The sequence below is a fragment of the Orcinus orca genome, chromosome 16 (assembly GCF_937001465.1).
Source record: "Orcinus orca chromosome 16, mOrcOrc1.1, whole genome shotgun sequence".
NCBI lineage: Eukaryota > Metazoa > Chordata > Mammalia > Artiodactyla > Delphinidae > Orcinus > Orcinus orca.
The window spans coordinates 83,017,029-83,037,972 of record NC_064574.1 but is presented as its reverse complement, the minus strand read 5'-3'; the positions used below and the strand labels follow the sequence as shown (position 1 = coordinate 83,037,972).

Sequence of the window (20,944 nt, the reverse complement as noted above, 5' to 3'; positions counted from 1 at the left end):
TCAAAGGGCTGGTTTGTAAATGACTGAGCTGAGGCTGAACCCAAGTTTGTGAGACTCCATCACGCACGCTCCTTGCCCCTTCACATGAGTCCCTGGATTTGATTCATACCTAATTTTAAATGGATTTGGGTAAAAAGAGGAAACACTTTGAGCATTTCTCATGGAAGTTTGCTTTCTTTTCAGAATGGTTTTGGCACACACACATGGTTTCTAAAGAGAATCCCCTACTCCCAGTATCCTCTGAGAAATGAATATGTGGGAGAGTTTGTGAATGGATACCGTCATGGCTATGGAAAGTTCTACTATGCCAGTGGAGCCATGTATGAGGGAGAATGGGTTGCCAATAAAAAACATGGCATGGTGAGTACAGACCTGTGAAGAGTACATTTTAAAGGTTATGTAAAGGCATGTCATTCTCTGTCTAGTAAAGTGCATTATCCATTTTGCATAGGATAACTTACTGTTTTGTTAAGATGATTACATAACTTTTAAAATAACTTCTAACATATCAATTTCCTTTGTATTTAGAGGTTATTTAATTAGTCTGGTGTGTGTTTGTGTATGTTAGGGTAGTTTTGGTTGCAAGTAACAGAAAATCTAGCTTAATCTTCCATAAATGATAAAGAATAATGTGGGTTTCAGTGTTGGTTTGATTCAGCAGCTCCATGACGTCGGGGTTTCTCCTCCATCCATCCATGTCTCCTACCATGTCAGCTTCACAGTTATGCTGCCCTCCCTTATGACTGCAAGATGGCTGCTGTGGTTCCAGGCTTCACGTCTACATACCCCACTAAGTAGAAGGAGACAAGAAACTCTTTTTGGAGAAGTTTTCCACAAACATCTTTAGCTTCACTGAGCTGAACTGGGGGTCATTTGCCCACCTTTGAGTCAGACCAACCACTGGCCTGGGTGTGATAAATATCAAGAGAGTCCCCATTCTGTGATAGGCACCTCTGCTGTCATCAGCATATTTAATAAGCCACATTCTGTGACCTAGGGGTGCTTAAAGTTGGGGAGAGGTTGTGGGGCAGATACAGTGAGGGGAGAGAAGGGGGATCGGGGAGAGGAGAGAGGATCTACACGGTAACAAGAGACTCCAGGAGCCTGACTGTAAGTGGACTAAGTGCAGATCTTAACAAGCAAACAGAAGCCTCCAAACCCTTGAAAAAGATATTGATGTACGTTTACCAATGGTTTCCTTTTTCTATAATTTTTTAAAAAATATTTATTTATTTATTTGGCTGCATTGGGTCCTCATTGTGGCACATAGGCTCCAGGGCACGCGGGCTCAGTAGTTGGGACACACAGGCTCTCTAGTTGTGGCACGCAGGCTCTGGAGCGCTCGGGCTTAGTTGCCCCACAGCATGTGGGATCTTAGTTCCCCGACCAGGTATCGAACCCACATCCCCTGCATTGGAAGGGGGATTCTTAACCACTGGACCACCAGGGAAGTCCCTACCAATGGTTTTCTAAAAACGGTTTTCCTAAGCTGCAAAAAGTTACTTTTCTCTCTGCAGGGCCGATTAACTTTTAAGAATGGGCGTGTGTATGATGGCCCATTTTCCAATGACCGCATAGCAGAGTTTCCAAATCTTGAAGGTGAACTGATCAGCTACCTGGACACGACTCCAGAATCTGCCCTCAGGAACCAGTATTGCAGATCCTCCATCAGTGCCGGTAGGGAGCGTCCACCTGTCAGCTAAAGGCAAATTAATGTGTAACATCGCATCAAAAATACACCTAATCTTTCAGAAAACACAAGTTTCCTGTGAGCAACTGCTTTCTTATAGGTTTTTGAATACTCTTGTGTCACGCTTCTGCAGAAAATCATTTTGACATGACATTGAAATATTTTAACATTGTTTTTCACATTTATCCTGTATATTTGTCCTCATCTGCTAGAAATCATCAGAAAGCTTGATGGCAGTGAAAGTAATTCCACGTTAGGCTCGAGCATTGAGCTGGATCTCAGTTTGTTGCTGAAAATGTACCCGGAGAGAGACCAATCAGAAGAAAAGAAGCAGGTAAAAACCTTCTGTATTGTTATAAATTTATATTTTAGGCTAAAACATTAGCAGACTCTCCACAGTCCTGGGAAGATGCAGTTGATGACTGTTGTCATGTATTGAATGTCTTTTATTTTTTAAAGTTTTTTAAATTAATTATTTATTTTTGGCCATGCTGCGTGGCTTGTGACATCTCAGTTTCCCGACTAGGGATCAAACCCAGGCCCCCGGCCGTGGAAGTGTGGAGTCCTAACCGCTGGACCGCCAGGGAATTCCCTGGTTTGCTAATATTTTGTTGAAGATTTTTGTGTCTGTGTCCATGAGGGATATCGATCTGTAGACAAGAGAATTTTATCACTGTCATTGAGATAGGATGAAACAGGACAGGATCGGACAGAGCAGCATGAAAGTAATTCCACTGTCCAGATAACAGCATGTCTTTCTACTCTTACTCAGAAATTGCACGTTACTGACCTGGGGATGGGTGGGGAGAATATAACATTTATTGAGCTCTTACAGTGGTAAGAGGTAAATGCTATTGCATGTGTTACCTCGTTTAATTTAGAAAACAGGTTTTCTTTTACCTTTGTTCTTATCAGGTAAGATGAAGATATGTGTGGCTTTCCCTTTTCAGGTAGAATATGCTATCTTAAGAAATATTACAGAACTAAGAAGAATCTATAGCTTCTACAGCAGCCTAGGATGTGATCACTCTCTGGATAACACCTTTCTGATGACAAAGCTTCACTTCTGGAGGTTTCTAAAAGACTGCAAATTCCATCATCATAAAATAACCCTCGCCGATATGGACAGGGTACTAAGTGGTGAGTATTCCACATCCTTCGCATCTGGTTTAAAGAGCAGTATAACATCACAGCACCCTGACACCAGTTAGGAAATGTTAAGGGAGTGAGGAAGGCAGATGTTGGGAGAGGTGTTCCAGAAAGCAACACATGGTCGTGTTCCCAGGGTGCTTAAAACATGACTGAGGAGAGGATCTCATGAAATAACAGCAACAGTCAAAGACCATCTCTAGCAGGGGCAGCAAAGTCGGCCCGTGGGCCAAATCCAGCCCAACTGCGTGTTCTTGTAAATAAAGTTTTATTGGAACACAGCCATGCTCATTTGTTGTCATCTTGTCCGTGGCTTCTTTTGCCCTGCACCAGCAGAGCTGAGTGGCTGTGACAGAGGCTGGCCCACAGAGCCTAAAATATTTACCGTCTGGCCCTTTACAGAGAAGCCTGCCTATCCCTGAGAAAACAACAACAACAATCCGCCCCCCCTCAAAAAAAAAAGCCCCCAAACCGTCCAGTTGTCAGGTCACAAGCAGAGAGGATCAGGGAGGGCTTGGAATAGCCTAGAAAAGGCTTTAGAGGGCTTCCCTGGTGGCGCAGTGGTTAAGAATCCACCTGCCAATGCAGGGGACACGGGTTCGAGCCCTGGTCCGGGAAGATCCCACGTGCTGCGGAGCAACTAAGCCCGTGCGCCACAACTACTGAGCCTGCGCTCTAGAGCCCGCGAGCCACAACTACTGAGCCCGTGTGCCACAACCACTGAATCCCGCACGCCTGGAGCCCCTGTGCTGCAACAAGAGAAGCCACCGCAATGAGAAGCCTGTGCACCGCAACTAGAGAAAGCCTGCGTGCAGCAACGAAGACCCAATGCAGCCAAAAATAAATAAATAAATTTAAAAAAAAAAAGAAAGAAAAGGCTTTAGATAATCTTGGGCTTGGGCTTGATTTCAAGTTGAAAAGTCCCTGCAGTAAAATTAACAACTTTGAAGGCTTTATTCCTTTCAGCTGAATTGTGGCAGGCAGGCAGGCTGGAAGGCCTCAGATCACCTTCTTGATGTTAGACCTAACGCCTATTTACTTCAAATTTCAGTGTCTGAAACACACTTCAAACTTCACTTAGAATTAGCAGCGTTAATCAGACTGTGGCTCAGACCACTTTGAAAAACACCAGGACAAGGTATCTTGTAAGTTTCTTGTAAAGTGACCAGATGGAGCTCTTTCGTGTGGACCTTAATTTTTAGGTGGACGCTTATGTGCTGTTCAGGGTAGTCTCTAGGAAAAAGGTGTACTCCATTGTATTCAGTTCTTTGAGTTGTGTACCAGGAGCAAATAAGATAGAAGGTTCTAGAGACCACCAGGCATCCTCCCCAATTTTCTTGTTTTAGCCAATAAGGACATACCAGTTGAAGAAATTCATTCTCCATTTACAACAATACTTTTGACAACATTTTTGAATTACCTCCTGGAGTTGGCTTACCACATCCATCACAAAGAATACCAGTAAGTACTCCTTCTGGACCCCATGATAGGATGAGGGCTGAGCTCATAGGATTGTTATGATATTGTTCCTTTTTCTTCGATATTCTTTTTCATACTCTTGAAGGATCAGAAACAAAAGTTTTCCACAAATATTAACCACAAAACCGCGAGAAACAAGATTAAATTTTGAAAACCCTTCCGACGTGGGTCATGTTTCAATTCTGCACATAGCCCTCAAGTTTTTATTCAGAAATAGTTACCACCAGCTCTTCCTTAGACCAGAATTTCCTATCTTTCTCAGAGCAAAATTGATATTGTATCTTTAAAAAAAAAAAACTATTTTGAAATAATTGTTGATTTACAGAGTGTCGCCAACGCAATTCTCATAACACAGAGAATTCCTATATACCCTTCATCCAGCTTCCCCTAATTACTACATCTTACAGAACCATGGTACACTTATCAAAATTAAGGAATTAACATTGCTACAACACCATTAACTAAATTACAGATTTTTTTAGGACTTCCTGAGTTTTTTCCCTTTTCTGTTTCAAGACCGAATCCAGGATCCCACCTTGTATTTATCACATCTCCTTAGTCCCCTACAGCTGTGATAGTTTGTCTTTTATGACCATGACACTTCGGAAGAATATTGGTCAGTTATTTTGTAAAATGCCCCTCGATTTCAGTTTTCTGATTTTTTTTCATCATCACACTGAGGTTATGAGTTTGGGGGAAGAATACCATCCTATCAGGTAAATGATGTCGATCTGTCTCATTACTGGGGAGGTTAACCTTGATCACGTGGTTAAGTGCTGTCAGCCAGGTTTCTCTACTGCAGACTTACTATTTTCCCCTTGCTGTACTCTACTTGTTAGAAGCCAGTTACTAAGCCCACCGCATACTCAAGGGGAGGGGAATTAAGTTCCACCTCCTGGAAGGAGCAGTGATTATGGTGTCTTCTTAATCACAGAGACAGAAGCCCATCACTCTTTTTGTGTTTTACAAAACTGATGAATGAGAACATTCGCCCAAATGCCTGCCGTGTAAAAGGTAAATACAAAACCAATAGGATTATATTTACCATAATATTTTCCAAAATAGAGTTTTGTAATCATCTTTTGAATGTTTATTTTTCCATTACATCTTTAGGCAGTTTATTCTGCGAGGCCCACCGGACACTCTATTCAATGAATTACGTGGATAAGTGCTGGGAGATCTACACAGTTTACTGCAGACCAAACGCAGCCCCTCCCCATGAGCTCACAATGAACATGAGACACTTCCTCTGGATGTTGAAGGTAACCACTCATGGCTGGTACTGGCTTTATATTTATAGGTACTTTGATTTTAATTTAAGAAAGGCAAAATATTCTAGCTGTGATGTGCAAGGAACAAGGTGAAGGTCTGAGAGAAATTTTCGTAGCCATCAGCAGAGGAGAGTGACTCTAATGGCCTGTGATAGTGGAAGGAAGAGAAACAGAAGGAGCTTGTGCCCAATGGGCTTCCCAGCCAGGGGGGAGGGGTATGGTCGGTGGGGCCTCCAGCATCTTTACTGATGCAGACCTTTCCCTGTAAAGGAAGGTGGGGGGATGGATGTCACTTAAAAAAAACTACTGTTCATCAGAAAAGTGATTTAAGAAAGTTATTAGTTTGGAAAATAGTGAGAATATCTAATTTATACAATATTCTTATATTCTTGGTAGTTTTTCTTTCATGATATTTAAAATTTATACTTGTGGGTAGATAAAGGATAAAACTAATAGGGGATAGAGTGATTTAAAAAAATTTAAGTGTCACATGTATACAAAAAACTGGTTTTACAAATTTAAATGTCATATATACGAAAAACTAGTATTGATAGGAAATAATTTTTTGAAGTACGTGGTTTTTTGGGATGGAATATTATACAGCTGTTTATTCACTTTCCCTCTTCTCCGTGGTCCCTTATTATTGATGAAATGAGGCCATTTGTCCCTGTAGACTGACTGGTCAGACTTCAGTTTTGGTTGGCTGCATCCTCAGAGAGTTGATGACAGGTGTTCCTTTTCCCCTTTATTTCCATCAAGTGGTCACTAGAATTAGAAGCTTGATTAGATTCAGGTTTTGTTTTTTTTTAAAAACTTTTTAATTTTAATTTATTTATTATTTTTGGCTGTGTTGTGTCTTCACTGCTGCACGCAGGCTTTCTCTAGTTGTGGCGAGTGGGGGCTACTCTTCGTGGTGGTGCATGGGCTTCTCATTGTGGTGGCTTCTCTTGTGGAGCACAGGCTCTAGGCACGTGGGCTCAGTAGTTGTGGTGCACGGCCTTAGTTGCTCCGTGGCATGTGGGATCTTCCCGGACCAGGGCTCAAACCTGTGTCCCCTGCATTGGCAGGTGGATTCTTAACCACCGCACCACCAGGGAAGTCCCTCAGGTTTTGTTTGTTTCCTGACAAAGCTGCAGGTGCTTCTGGCTAATTCCTGTTGTGTCACGTCAGGGATGCTCCTTTTTAGTGATGCTGAGATCAACCAGTGGGTCATATGGTGTCAGCAGAATCCTTCCATTTCAACGTTCCCCATAAACCTTTCACTAGTGGTTCGAGTAGCCCTGACAGTCATTGCTGACATCTGTTATTTCCTTAAGGGTCCCACAATAGTAATTTTGTATCATTCCATCTGCATTTCTTAGCTGTGAATCCGATATAAAGAAGAACTTTACCTCATCAGCTATTTGATGACTCTGAAATACACAGGAAAGGAAGGATAAGTGCTCAATTTTTCCCTTTATTAATTTTCAGAATGAGTTGATATCCTGGCAGTTCTTCAACAGTGACTAATGAGCTTTTGAAAATATCATTATAACTCCTGGGCTTACACATATTTGATGTGTTTCAATCCACTGCGGTCTTCCCTCCATCCCCCATGGTCAAATTGTCCCATATTTGGCCAGTAAGAATCTCTCCAACTTGCTACCTGCTACCTTGACTCCATGGATTAATGTTGTTCATCAGTTTTTAAAAAAATTTCCACTATTACTTGTTTAATCATTGCTTCAGAACCATTTTTTCACTCTGGGACTCTAGCTAAAATAGTTTATACTACTATATCCTCCGTATCTCTTTTCTCTATTTTCTCTTTGTGTAGCTTCTTTCAGCATAGTCATTTTGAGATTCATCCATGTTGTTGCAGGTATAAATAGTTCGCTCTCTGTTACTGCTGAACAGCATTCCATTCGATGGATGTACCGTGACGATTTGTTTATGCATCCGTCCATCAATGGACATTTGGGTTGTTTATAGTTTGTGGCTGTAGAATCAATACAGTATGAACAACTGTGGACAGGTTTTTCTGTGGACAAGTTTTGATTTCTATGGGATAAATGCCCCAGGCGGCAATTACTGAGCTATATGGTGAGTATTTGTCTCTTTTTTTTTTAAAAGACTGCCAAACTATTTTTCAGCGTGGCTGGATCATCTTATAGCCCCACCAGCAATACTTGCCAGTATCTGTCTTTCAACTGGTGTATTTAGAACATGGACGTTTAATATAATTGGTTTGTTGGGTGTAAGTTTGCCATTTAATTTTTTGATTTTTGTTTGTTCTGTTTTTGTTTTCTTTTTCCTGCCTTCCCGTAGGTTACTTAAACATTTTTTAGAATTTCATGTTGATTGATCTAATAGTGTTGTTTTGAGTATCTATAAATATATTAGACTTATCACAGTCTAATGGTGTCATCGTTTGACCAATTCGAGTGAAGTACAGAAACCCTTACTTCCCTTTACATCTTTTTACCACCTACCATTTATAATATAATTGATATTTCCTCTGCCTACCTTTAGAACCACATCAGATAGTAGTATAATTTTTGCTTTAACTGCCAAATATAATTTATAAAACTCAAGAGGAAAAGCAAAGTATATTGTACCGATCCGTATTTTTGCTTACAGTATTTGTTCTTCCTTCCTGAAGTTCCTGATTCCTTATCATTTCCTTTCTGTATAGAGAATTTTCTCCAGCCATCCTTTTCAGGTAGGTCTGCTAGCAACCAGTTCTTAGTTTGCCTTCATCCGAGAATGTCTTAATTCCCCTTCAGTCCTGAAGGACGTTTTCTCTGGCAAGAGGATTGAGTTGAAAGTCCTCTTTCAGCACTTGGAAAATGCTGTGCCACTTCCTTCTGGCTCCTGTGCTTTCTGATGAGAAATCTGCCGTCATGTGAATTTTTTCCATGATAGGAAGGTGTCGTTTCACTGTCACTTTCAAGACTTTTCTCTTTGTCTTTAGTTTTCAGAAGTTTGACTTGTGTCTTGATGTGAATTTCTTTGGGTTTATCTTATGTGGGATTCACTCAAATTCTTAGATCTGTAGGTTTGTGTTTCTATCAAGTTTAAGAAGTTTTCAGCCCTTATTTATTCATGTACTTTTTCAACCCACCTTTCTTTCTCCTTTCCTTCTGTGACTCTGATAACATGAATGTTAGATCTTTTATTATAGGCCCATGGGTCCCTGAGTCTGTTTTTTTTTTCAGTCTATTTTCTCTCTGTTGTTCAGGTTGGATAATTTCTATTATCCCATTTTCAGGTTCACTGATTCTTTCTCCTATCCCTTTCTTTATGCTGTTGAGCCCATCTATTGAGCTTTTAATTTAATTATTATAGTTTTTGGTTCTAAAATTTCCATTTAGTGCTTCATTTCTTCCATTCATTTGCTGAGACTTTCTTTTTTCCCCCATTTGTTTCAAGCCTGTTTGTAATGGCTCATTTAAGCATTTTAATTAAAATCTTTGTCACTTAATTCTGTGTCCTCTGTCATCTTGGTGTTGGCATATGTCGATTGTCTTTGTTCATTCAGTTTGATATCTTCCTGGCTATTGGCACCATGAGTCAGTGATTTCCCACTGAAACCTGAACATTTGAGTATGTTATGTTATGAGACTCTTATTTAAAACCTTCTGTTTTTGCTGGTTTCTGATGAAGTCCAATTATCTATTTTTTTCTTTTCTCACTTGTGCCTTTGGTGTTAAGTCTAAGAATCCACTGTCACACACCATTGTAAAGCAATTATACTCCAATAAAGATGTAAAAAAAAAAGAATCCATTGTCAATCCAAGATCATGAAGACTAACCTCTATGTTGTCTTCTGAGTTCTCTCTCTCACTTTTAGGTCATTTTGAATTAATTTTTCTACAGTATATGGTCTGAGGTAGGGGGTCCAACAATTTGTGTGTGTGTGGATCCCCAGTTGTCCCAGCACCATTTGTTGAGAAGACTGTTTTTCCCTCTATTGATTGGTCTTGGCATTCTAGTCAAAAATCAGTTGGCCATAGATGTATGGCTTTATTTCTGGATTCTCAATTGTATTTCATTTATCTGTATGTTTATCCTCTTACCAGTACCACACTGTCTTGATTACTGTTGCTTCTCAATCATTTTGATGTAATTTCTTTTCCTCGCTGAAATATTTTACAATCTACTTTTATCCTTGTTCCGAAATTTCACAGTGATGCAGCTTTGGTATTTGTCTTTTTACGTTTATTTCGTGAGCTTTAACATTGGAAACCTGTGCCCTTCAGTCCTGCAAAATGCTCTGGAATTACTTGTTCAGATTTCCTGCCTTCCATTTTCTCCATCCTTTTTGTGGAACATGGGTGTCAAACCTCCTGGACCAATTTAATTTTATTTTAGTCTTTTCTCTCTGACCATCCATATCTTTGTTATTTTTTGTTCTCCTTTAGGAGAGATTTCCTGCATTATCTTTCCCCTTCTATTTGAGTTTCTGCTATTAAATTTCTAATCCTTTGACCCTTTTTTAAGCATTTTGCTTGTTTTTAAAACATGGATGCAATCTCTCTTATTCCACTGAAGAAATGAATTGGGGGTGGGGGAGCTAAATGGAATTTTTTTTTCCTCGGCTTTTTACATTGCCTCTGTTCCTTCCAAGTCCAGATCTCCCTTCCCCACCTCTGTTGGTTTTGTTCTCTGGCTTTTATATTAAGGCTTTCCCCATAGCATGTGTGGTGAAACTTGGCTGTCCACTCATAGATAGGACTGTGGCACTCTCTAAGGCTGACTGGGGGCTTCCCTGGTGGCACAGTGGTTAAGAATCCACCTGCCAATGCAGGGGACACGGGTTCCAGCCCTGGTCCGGGAAGATCTCACATGCCACGGAGCAACGAAGCCCATGCACCACAACTACTGAGCCTGTGCTCTAGAGCCTGCGAGCCACAACTACTGAGCCCATGTGCCACAACTACTGAAGCCCGCGTGCCTAGAGCCCGTGCTCCGCAACAAGAGAAGCCACCACAATGAGAGGCCCACGCACCACAACAAAGAGTAGCCCCTGCTCGCTGCAGCCAGAGAAAAGCCCAAGCACAGCAACAAAGACCCAACGCAGCCAAAAATAAAAAAATAAATAAAATAAATAAAGGCTGATTGGAAGTTCATGTGGATGAGCGGCACTTGTCAAAGATTAGGTTTCACTGTGGAGTAACCAAGCCAGGAAACTGCCCCACCTCTCCCCTTTCTCCTCCCCAGCCCACAGTTTTGTCTTTTTGGCTGTGGCGCGTGGCATGTGGGATCTTAGTTCCCTGACCAGGCAGTGAACCCAAACCCCTTGTATTGGAAGTGTGGAGTCTTAACCACCGGACTGCCAGGGAAGACCCTCCACCAGCCTGTGGTTGACAGAGCTTTTCTCTTGGATGTTCGATTTTCCAGGGGAGGATTTCTCCTAACTCCTGCCTGGGGGATATGAACCTGGTTTTCATAGTTCTTAGAACAGAGTGGAGGGAAGGGTCAGTGTGAAGGGAGGGCCCTACCAACGTGCACTTTCCCCTAATTCTTGTTTTCAGCAGGACTGTGACTTTAGGGGAGCCAAATGCACTGTGGTTCAGTATCTCCAGCGAGTCAACCTTCTGTTTTCAGTCTAGATGCGGAAAGGGTCTTCACCTAGACTTTCTGGGAGTCTTCCTGTGTTCAGCCTTACCTGTAGCACGGCTTTCAGAGCTGACTCCTTCCTGAGTTCCGACTGGACTTGACTTGCCTCTTGCCTCCCTGAGCTCTCAGCTCCTTGTTCTGCTAAGCCCATTCATTAGTCCAGCGCTTTCCCACCAGTAGAGCTGTGTTGATCTCTCACATCTGGGTCATCCACTCTCCCGTTCTCTGTCCTATGTTTATGCCTCTAAAAAAATCTTTACTGTTGTCTTAGAGGGATTAGGGAAGGAGTAGAGAGGTAAATACCAATGTTAATCCAGAATGCTTTTCAAAATTACCAGTTTTTAAGATACTTATTTCTAGACCATCTCCTTAAAGTGCTGTATTGGTATAAACTAACTTTAAAAATATATAGCTGTTTGTAATTATCGGCCATTATGATTTGATTGGTTGTTTCTTTTACAGAGATTTAAAATGATAAATAAAGAATTAACAGCAAGAAAATTTGTGGAGGTCATAGCAGAGGATAATCCTTTCATGCATGATGGAATTGACAGCAACTTTAAACTTGAGGTTTGTAAACTGGTGTCACGAACGGTACAGATCCAACTCAGGCTGTTTGCTCTACCTTGGACACCAAGATTGGATTGGCACCAATGGTGCCAGCACGGCCACCTCTCTGGGTCCACGTCTGACACTGAGTCACACCTGCCGTTTAGCTGTTCCCTGAATACGCCCACCACACCCCTACCTCAGGACATTTGTACTTGCTAACCTCCGCCCCTGCCACCTGTTTTTGGCTTATATAACACATATCTTGCCTGTAGTTCTGAAGGCTGACAGTCGGAAATCAAGGTGTTGCTGGAATTGGATCCTTCTGAGGGCTGTGGGGAAGGATCTGCTCCAGGCCTCTCTCCTTGGCTTGTAGAGGTTGTCTGCTCCCCATGCCTCTTCACATTGTCTTCTATGTTTCTGTCTGTGGGTCCAAATTTCCCTCTTCTTGTAAGGACAGCCGCCACACTGAACCAGGGCCCACCCTAACGGCCTCACTTTAGCTCGATTATCTGCAAATCTGAGCATACTGGGGGACAGGACTCCAACTCTTTTTTGGGAGGCACAGTTCAAACCGTAACAGTCTTCCCTTTGCAACGCCCCTCCCCATTCATATCCTCCTTACGTACAAAATATGTTCACCCTATCCCAGCATCTCCAGAGGGCTTAGCCATTCAGCACCACCTCTTAACAGGTGCCACTCCTCTAGCTGTCCAAGAAAAAAAGAAATACTTCTGAAAGTGACTGTCCTCAATTAGCTAATATAAAATAAAATGTTTCCGGCAAATAGAAAAATGACTTACAAGCTAAGGAGAGAATATACGTCCTCACAGATCTTTTAAATGCTGTAGTTTTTATTGCAAACTGGTGTGCGCCCATGATGCCTGAGTGTTGAACAAGGTGGTACTTTCTGGAGAACAAACACCCAGAAGAACTGCTGGTCCACCTCGAGGTGTGTCAGGATGAATAAGACCCTTTATATTTTCTTCTATTTCAGCTGGTTTTCCTGGAATTCTTTGAAGCTCTGTTAAGCTTCGCACTCATCTCTGTTACTAACCAATCGAATAAATTCTATTTAAATTTTCCAAATGATGACTTGTCTGGAAACAAAGCTGGAAGCACTTATACAATGATAAAGCAGGTAACAAATAATATCTAGAATTTACAGAGTAAAGAATGGGTTTTATTCTGGAATGGTTAAACCATCATCAAGACTATCTTGGGCTTTTGTAACCCTTCAGGCAATAACTTATTTAAGACTTCTTTTCACATTCTGAAAGGAGTGTATTGTCTTTTTTCTACATTAGGGAAAATGTATTTTCTGGTCATGACCTATGACAGTGGAAATACGTAATGAGTGTCAGAGGGCCTACCGACACCCTCAGGGGTGTGGGGCTCCCCTGGCTTGACCACGAGGCCTACGGCATCTGAGGTGGTTTTTATGAAACGTTTCATCCCATGATCTAGTGTTTACAAGAGTGGATCGCTCGTCACAGAGCACAGATGCCAAGGAACAGCTCCCGAGCGTGTGCAGGATGCTGGGCGCGTCCCAGAGGACAGGACCTGCTCGTGGGGCTGGACACTGGGCTTCACGCCAAAGCCCTGGGGGAGCAGGGACAGCGTGGGCCGTTGACCGAAAGATCTAGCCGCTGGGTCAGATGGATCGGAGGTTTCAGGGTAGTGGGCTGGAAGGGTTTCTGATCGTTGAGTCCTTCATTCAGAGCCACAAGGGAGAGTGTTGGGGGCCAGCGGAAACCCCAGCTGGGAAACTCGCCAGAGCTGCTCACTCAGGGAGACCTCTCACTGTTGGTCATCTAAGGAGCACCTCTGACCACGAGTCCCAGGATGTGCCTTGGACCCTCGTGCAGGTTCAACTTCAGTAGCACCCAGTCCACCCGATCAGCAGATACGCCCCCTCCAGGTCATCCGAGAGCCTGGCCACAGGCTGGGGCTGGGTCATGTCCACCTTAAACTCATCCATGCCTGCGTGGATGGCAGCACGTGGGCTCCAGTAACCACACACGGACACGCTGGCCTCGGGGACAGCCTCAGGAACCATCCGATCAAGTTCACGTCTGGTTTCCAATCTGGCACCGCACATCCATCAAGATAAACAAGTCCTATTATAACCATGCAACGGGGAAGAGCCAGCAGTGCAATAACTCCTAACACATGCCAACAGCATGGGTGCATTGCTTATGCTGGGTGGAAGCAGCCAGACGGAAGGGCGCATGCCGCTGTGATTCCAACGACGCAAAATCCGAGAAAGGCCCAGTGATCTGTAGTGACAGGGAACAGGCAAGCAGTTGCTCGAGGATGAGGGAGGAGGGCTTCCTGGGGCACAGGAAACCTGGGGTGATGGATACGTCCACTCTCGGAGGCGACGGTTTCACAGGTGTAGGCACATCGAAACTCACCGTCATAGTGCGCCTTATGTGCAGGTCATTGTAAATCAATTATACCACGTTAAAATCACGTACACGTGTCTCTCCACGGAAAACAGAAATCCTCTTATGTATTTGTCGTTGATCAGAACACCCAGAACAGGAGTCCAAGTGCTCTAAGAAGCCAGGAATCTGAGGTGCAGGACGGCAACACTAAGTCGTCTTCAAGGAAGTTAGGAGTCTTGCTTGACATGAGCAAGATAAGGCAATCAGAGGTTTGTATTCACAGCTACCCATGAAAACAGTGCCGCGGCCATGGGATCTACCGCTGCTGCGCACCTGCTATATGGTGAGGGCTCTTCTGGTGCCAGGGTTCTGGCGGGAACAGAAAGCCTGTCCTCTCGTGGGCATCACATTCCGGGGGAGAGAGGGACGTAGTGACACGTGAAGAACAGGAAGAGTGAACGCCCTCGGGGTGCTTACCAGGTGCTACGCACTTCCCAGGGGTCCACTCATTTAATGCCCAGACGACTTGTAGGAGCTTCATCGGCTCCAAGGGGGAACTGAGGCACAGAGGTCGAGTAACTTGCCCACTGTCACAGAACTGGTAAGCAGTGGAGCTGGGGGTTTGCATGCAGGCAGTTCAACTCCAGGATTTACACCCATTACCGCAGTGCTATACTTCTTTACACAATTGGGAGGGATCAGTGATGCGGTGGAAAGCGAGGCAGGCGGTGGAGACTGAGAGACAGGGTGGGGTGGGAAGGGAAGGTCTTTGGATGAAGCCACACTTGAGCGCAGCTGGGAGGAGACTGTCCTGTGCGGGGGCCTTGAGGCGGGAGCACCTCTGGGGTGTTGGAAGGGGTGTAGCAGCAGGTGTAGCCACGTCGGCGTGGCCCAGAAGATGCACTGAGTGAGGCAGTGCCCGGCCGGGAGGGGGCCCTGAGCAAGGGGGTTCAGTAGGCTCACGATGGCTTTGCTGTTGACAAACCCGTAAGGAAGCTCTTGGAATTATCTGCATGTATTTTGAAGGCTGTGGAGTTTGAGAGGGAAAGAGAAGGCAAAGATGATTCTAAGGGTTTTTTTGGCCTGAACGACTGGAAGAACAGAGCTGCCATTTATCATGAAGGGGAGGACTGGGGTTTGAGGGGGAGATGAGTTTTGGGGGTGAAATTAAAGGGTTGGGTTTGGGCATGTCAGACTTAAGGTGCCTGATGAGACATCCACGTGGTGACAGCAAGTGGCAGCTGGAGACAAAGTCTGGAGTTCAAGGGTGAGATCTACTGGAGATAAAAATGTAGGCGTAAACAGCATGTATTGATATATGGTTTTATATATATATATAGTAATTAAAGCCACTAAGAGATGGATTAATACTTTCCCAACAGGCCCAGGGAGTATTTTCTAGTCTTTGGTTTCCTGGGGAAGCCTTCCAGCAAATACAATAGTTCTGTTATTCATTTCCTTAACAGGTTAAAAAGTCAAATTTTAGGCAGATTAAAAATAGTCAAATTAGCATAAAGATAATGGCCTCACTAATACTTTTCTAATTATTTATAATGCAGAAAATTAGTTTTAGTCCATAATGATGCAGAAGTTATATTTTGCTTTATGATTTTTCTTTTTTTTTTAAAAAAGAAAAAGCCCAAGATCAAGAAGTCTGTAAGTGACGGAAAAACTTCCAAAATGAACTTTAAATCTCCAGGAAAGGAGCGAACCTTTCTTTTATCTCAAAATGGTGAGTATTTTAATAATAGAACTTTGGTATTAGCAAACTGTTGCTTATAAATGATTTAACATTTATAAAAATGTACAACCATCTTTTAAAACATAATTAGGCTGGGACAGCTGCTCCCAACTCTGCCCCCTGGCTTGACAGAGTTCCCTTTCAAGGCATTGATCTAACCCTTTTCTTTCCCCAGTTTTATTGAGATATAACTGACATACAGTGCTGTGTAAGTTTAAGGTGTACAACATAATGACTTGACTTACATGTATTGTGACATGATGGCCACAATACGTTTAGTTAACATCATCTCATAAATACACACAAAAACAGTTCTTCTTGTGATGAGAACACTTAGCGTTTATTCTCTTAACAACTTCCACATACATCATTCAGCAGTGTTAGCTACAGTCATCGTGTTGTACGTTACATCCTTATACCTTACAACTGGAAGTTTGTACCTTTGACCACCTTCCTCCAGTGTCCCCCATCTCCCTCCTCTGGTAACCACATATCTGATCTCTTTTTATATGTTTGTATTTTTAAAAAATAGATTCTACTTATAAGTGAGATCATACAGTATTTGTATGTCTCTTTCTGACTTACTTCACTTAGCGTAATGCCCTCAAGGTCCATCCATGGTGTTGTAAATGGCAGGCTCTCCTCCTTTTTATGGCTGAGTACTATTCCATTGTGTATATATACCTCTTCTTTATCCATTCATCTGTTGAGGGACACTTAGGCTGTCTCCTGTCTTGGCTGTTGTAAATGGTGCCACTGTGAATGTGATGATGCAGCTATCTCTTTGACATAGTGTCTTCATTTCCTTTGGATATATTCCCAGAAGTGGAATTGCTGGATCATAGGGTAGTTCTTTTTTTATTTTTTGAGGAAACCTATACTGTTTTCCATACTGGTTGTACCAATTTACAATCCCACCAAAACCGTACAAGGGTCCTGTTTTCCCACATCCTTGACAGCCTCTCTCTTCATTTTGAAGCAAGCCATTCTAGCAGGTGTGAGTTGGTGTTTTTTTTTTTTTTTTGGCCTTGTCTCGTGGCTTGTGGGATTTTAGTTCCCTAACCAGGGATTGAACCTGGGCCCTCGGCACTGAGAGCGCAAAGTCCTAACCCCTGGACCTCCAGGGAATTCCCTCTCATTGTGTTGTTTTTTTTTCCAAAAATCTTTATTGGAGTATAATTGCTTTGCAATGGTGCGTCAGTTTCTGCTTCATAACAAAGTGAATCAGTTATACATATACATATGTCCCCATATCTGTTCTCTCTTGCATCTCCCTCCCACCCTCCCTATCCCACCCCTCTAGATGGTCACAAAGCACTGAGCTGATCTCCCTGTGCTATGCGGCTGCTTCCCACCAGCTATCTGTTTCATATCTGGTAGTGTATATAAGTCCGTCTCACTGTGGTTTTGATTTGCATTTCCCTGATGATCAGTGATGCTGAGCACCTTTTCATGTACCTTGCTTTCCCAACGTCGGTGCTAAAGCTGGAATTTGTGGTCCTTCCGTGGCCCACAGATTGGGGCCAGCTTTCTGTGTGTGCTCACTAGTCACCTGCCAGAGCTCACTCTCACCACCACAGGTAGCTGGCCACAGGGGGGAGGTATGTGTGGGTGAGGTGCCTGGAGCCCGGGGGGTGCCTGTGGGCCACCTGGTGCCACTGACTTACTTTCTCCATGGATTTGCATTTTCTGGACATTTCCTAGAAATGGAATCATATTCTCTTGCATCTGCTTCTTTCACTTATAATTATTTTGGGATTCGTTCATGTTGTAGCACATATTAGTATTTTGTTCCTTTGTATTGCTGAGTAGTATTCCACTGTGTGGATACACCACATTTTATCTGCTCATCAGCTGATGGACGGCTTGGTGGTTTCCATTTCTGGCTATCAGGAGTAATGCTGCTATGAACACTGGTGTGCAAGTCTTTATGGATATGTTTTCATTTCTCTTAGTCCTTGTAAAATCTGGCACTTGGCGGGACTTCCCTGGTGGTCCAGTGGGTAAGACTCCGCGCTCCCCATGCAGGGGCCCTGGGTTCGATTCCTGGTCAGGGAACTGGATCCCACATGCATGCTGCAACTAAGAGTCCGTGTGCTGCAACGAAGACCCAGAGCAGCCAAAATAAATAAATAAATAAATAGTAAAAAAAAAAAATCTGGCACCAGCATCAAGGTTCTCCGCATGCGTCTTCCACTCTTGGGCCCTTCACAGTGGCTCCTGGGATGGAGGGTAGATTGGTCACAGAATGCTACGCTTACAGAGTACCTGTGCCCATACTCCTCTCCCATCACTGCCATCAAACAGCAGATCAGCCCAAGCTGTAGACACAGTCAAAAAACAACTGCTCTCTTGAAAGATCCCCAGTCTTATTGATATTATAGAACTATCCAAAGCATTATCTTCCTGGAATCAACTATATTAAACACATTCCAAAGTGTGTATCTGCTGGCCTTAGTAAATGTGAAGCAACTCCTTACCAAGTCAATAATTTTACCTACCTTCTTATTCAATTCAGAGTTAAAATCCTTCTTAAACTTTTCTTGGAATTCCCTAGAGGTCCAGTGGTTAGGACTCTTGTGCTTTCACTGCTGAGGGCGCGGATTTGATCCCTGGCGGGGGAACTAAGATCCTGCAAGCTGTGTGGCATGGCCAAACAAAACAAATAAAATGAAATGAAATTTTCTTAGTGAAAACTGCCTTTAAAGACAATGTATACAAAAGCCAAGAGTTTTTTTTCTTTCTCAGAAACATGGGAATCTTGTAAATTTTCTAAGATTTTAATTTTAGAAAACCAAAATATTTAAGCTATTTAGGAAAAAAATAACAGGTACCAGGAGACTTGAAGGAAGTGTTGACAATCATGGCTGTGGTCAGCTGACGCCAGCCTTGTTCCAGGTGGTCCCTGAAGCATTTTGCAGTTACCTTAATCCTCACAAGCCGACGAGAAGCACAGTGTCACCCACCTTATGGGGGATGAGGACACTCAGCCTAGCACAGGAAGTGACAGAACTGGGGAACTGGAACACAGACCCCAGAGTTATTGCAAGACTGTATTAATGCTCATTTTAATCAAACTTTCTTCCAGCGGAAAAAGAAAAATCCAAGGATGAACAAAAGGAAAAATTCAATACGTGGATCAGTAACATGTACATCTTTTTTGTGAACACTCTCTTCCAAGCACATAAACACGAAGAAACCCTCAAGGAGAAAGTAAAGGAAAACAGGCTACGTAATGAAGCGGCGGCCCTTCAGAGGAAGGTGGAGAATGAGGAGCTGCAGGCGAGGTAACTCAGTGAACCCCTCGGCTCCCTCCCGCCCACCCGGCTCTCGGGCATCTTTCTTTCCTGTCCTTTGTAGCCACCAGAAGCTTCAGTACCAAACACTTTCATTAAAAGTCTACCACCTCTGGGCTTCCCTGGTGGTGCAGTGGTTAAGAATCCACCTGCCAATGCAGGGGACACGGGTTCAAGCCCTGGTCCGGGAAGATCCCACATGCCGCGGAGCAACTAAGCCCGTGTGCCACAACTACTGAGCCTGCGCTCTAGAGCCCACGAGGCACAACTACTGAGCCCACGAGCCACAACTACTGAGGCTGTGTGCCACAACTAATGAAGCCCACACGCCTAGAGCCCATGCTCCGCAACAAGAGCAGCCACTGCAACGAGAGGCCTGCGCACCACAATGAAGAGTAGCCCCTGCTTGCTGCAACTAGAGAAAGCCCGCATGCAGCAACGAATACCCAATGCAGCCAAAAAAAAATGAATAAAATAATCTAAAAATATATATTAAAAAAAAAAGTCTCCGCCTTCCGAAGGGCGGCACGTCCTCATGTGCAGCTGGGAACCCGTAGCCACCAGTTCTGTCCTGGTTGTCTAAGGCATCCCCAGGCATCCACGAGGAGGCAGCATGACATAGATCCAGACCGCCCAGGTTCACATCCCAGCCCCATCACTTATATCACCTGGGTGACCTTGGTGAGGTCTGTCCCTGTGTGCCTGTTTCTGCATCTTTAAGGTGGAGGTGATACCTTGCAGGACTGTTGTGAGGACTGAGTGAGCTAGTGTTTGTGAAGCATCGAGAACAATGCTTGGTGCGTGGTGAGCACCTAGCAAAGGCCGCACACTTACCTTTCTAGAACCACTGTCCAGGCTTAGTTCCATGCAGACAGGTCAGTCCCAAGTGCAAATGTCTGACCTCTGTAAAGGGCATCTCAAGCCCATTGGTCTGTGGAAGAGAGCATTAGACTTAGGGAAAACGGCTACAACAGTATTTTATTTTTTTACAACAGTATTTTAAAAGGCTACTTACTAGCTAAGTTGCTTCAGAGACAAGTGTGTCACAAGTCACCTTAGATGTGTGAAAACTCTGTCTTAAACTATCTAGCTATTGCACCACTTTTTATTTCAGGCAAAGTGATGACAGTTTAGTTCTGTTCACAGAAACTGTTGAGATCCAGGTATGGACTACTTTACACCACATACAACATAAAAACCGGTTTTGAAATTTCAAAGACAAAAAAAGATATCGGGCTTCCCTGGTGGCGCAGTGGCTGAGAGTCCGCCTGCCGATGCAGGGGACTCGGGTTCGTGCCCCGGTCCGGGAAGATCCCACATGCCGCGGAGCGGCTGGGCCCGTGAGCCATGGCCGCTGAGCCTGCGCGTCCGGAGCCTGTGCTCCGCAACGGGAGAGGCCACAACAGTGAGAGGCCCGCGTACCGCAAAAAAAAAAAAAAAGATACTTTCTTGTGTTTGCTTCTTGTTAGGCTGAACAGCTTGAGAGAGGAAGAGACCAAAAGGCAAGACTGTGAGGTCGCCATCACTGTGATCAAGGAACCAGTGCGTGCCACATCCTTGAATTTCATGCCGAGCCTCCTGAAAGACGACACAGTGGTGTCCCAGTCCAGCAAATCCATTGCAAATAAGAAAAAGAAAAAGTAGACATCACTGGGTTTGTAAATGAGCCACGAGAACAAGCAGGTGTGAAGGGAATTTAGAACCAAAGCCTGTAACAAATTTCCTACCCAATAAAATTACGTGTGTTTTACTTCTTGTCTAAGTGTTTCTTGAAATAC

General features: G+C 43.6%; 1 protein-coding gene and 1 long non-coding RNA gene across 5 annotated transcripts in view; one reads left to right on the top strand and one right to left on the bottom strand.

The window, feature by feature from the left end:
* RSPH10B (radial spoke head 10 homolog B) overlaps positions 1-20,916 on the top strand; it is a 39,697-nt gene extending 18,781 nt beyond the window's left edge. For 2 of the 4 annotated variants that reach the window (XM_033426624.2, XM_033426623.2), the window contains exons 8-20: positions 184-360; positions 1,518-1,677; positions 1,903-2,024; positions 2,641-2,830; positions 4,186-4,300; positions 5,253-5,332; positions 5,432-5,580; positions 11,653-11,760; positions 12,737-12,880; positions 14,273-14,398; positions 15,762-15,861; positions 18,959-19,157; positions 20,636-20,916. In XM_033426624.2, coding sequence (XP_033282515.1) covers positions 184-360; positions 1,518-1,677; positions 1,903-2,024; positions 2,641-2,830; positions 4,186-4,300; positions 5,253-5,332; positions 5,432-5,580; positions 11,653-11,760; positions 12,737-12,880; positions 14,273-14,398; positions 15,762-15,861; positions 18,959-19,157; positions 20,636-20,810 — 1,845 coding nt within the window. In that variant the 3' untranslated portion in view covers positions 20,811-20,916. Of the gene's footprint in view, positions 1-183; positions 361-1,517; positions 1,678-1,902; positions 2,025-2,640; positions 2,831-4,185; positions 4,301-5,252; positions 5,333-5,431; positions 5,581-11,652; positions 11,761-12,736; positions 12,881-13,046; positions 14,407-15,761; positions 15,862-18,958; positions 19,158-20,635 lie in introns of those variants that run through there. The other 2 variants (XM_033426625.2, XM_033426626.2) reach the window with 2 other exon arrangements.
* LOC125961468 (uncharacterized) lies at positions 13,544-17,142 on the bottom strand. The gene is made up of 2 exons (XR_007472210.1): positions 16,456-17,142; positions 13,544-15,406 (listed from the first exon to the last, which is right to left on the bottom strand). It is a non-coding gene; the product is annotated as an uncharacterized LOC125961468 (long non-coding RNA).
* Positions 20,917-20,944: the final 28 nt, after the last annotated feature.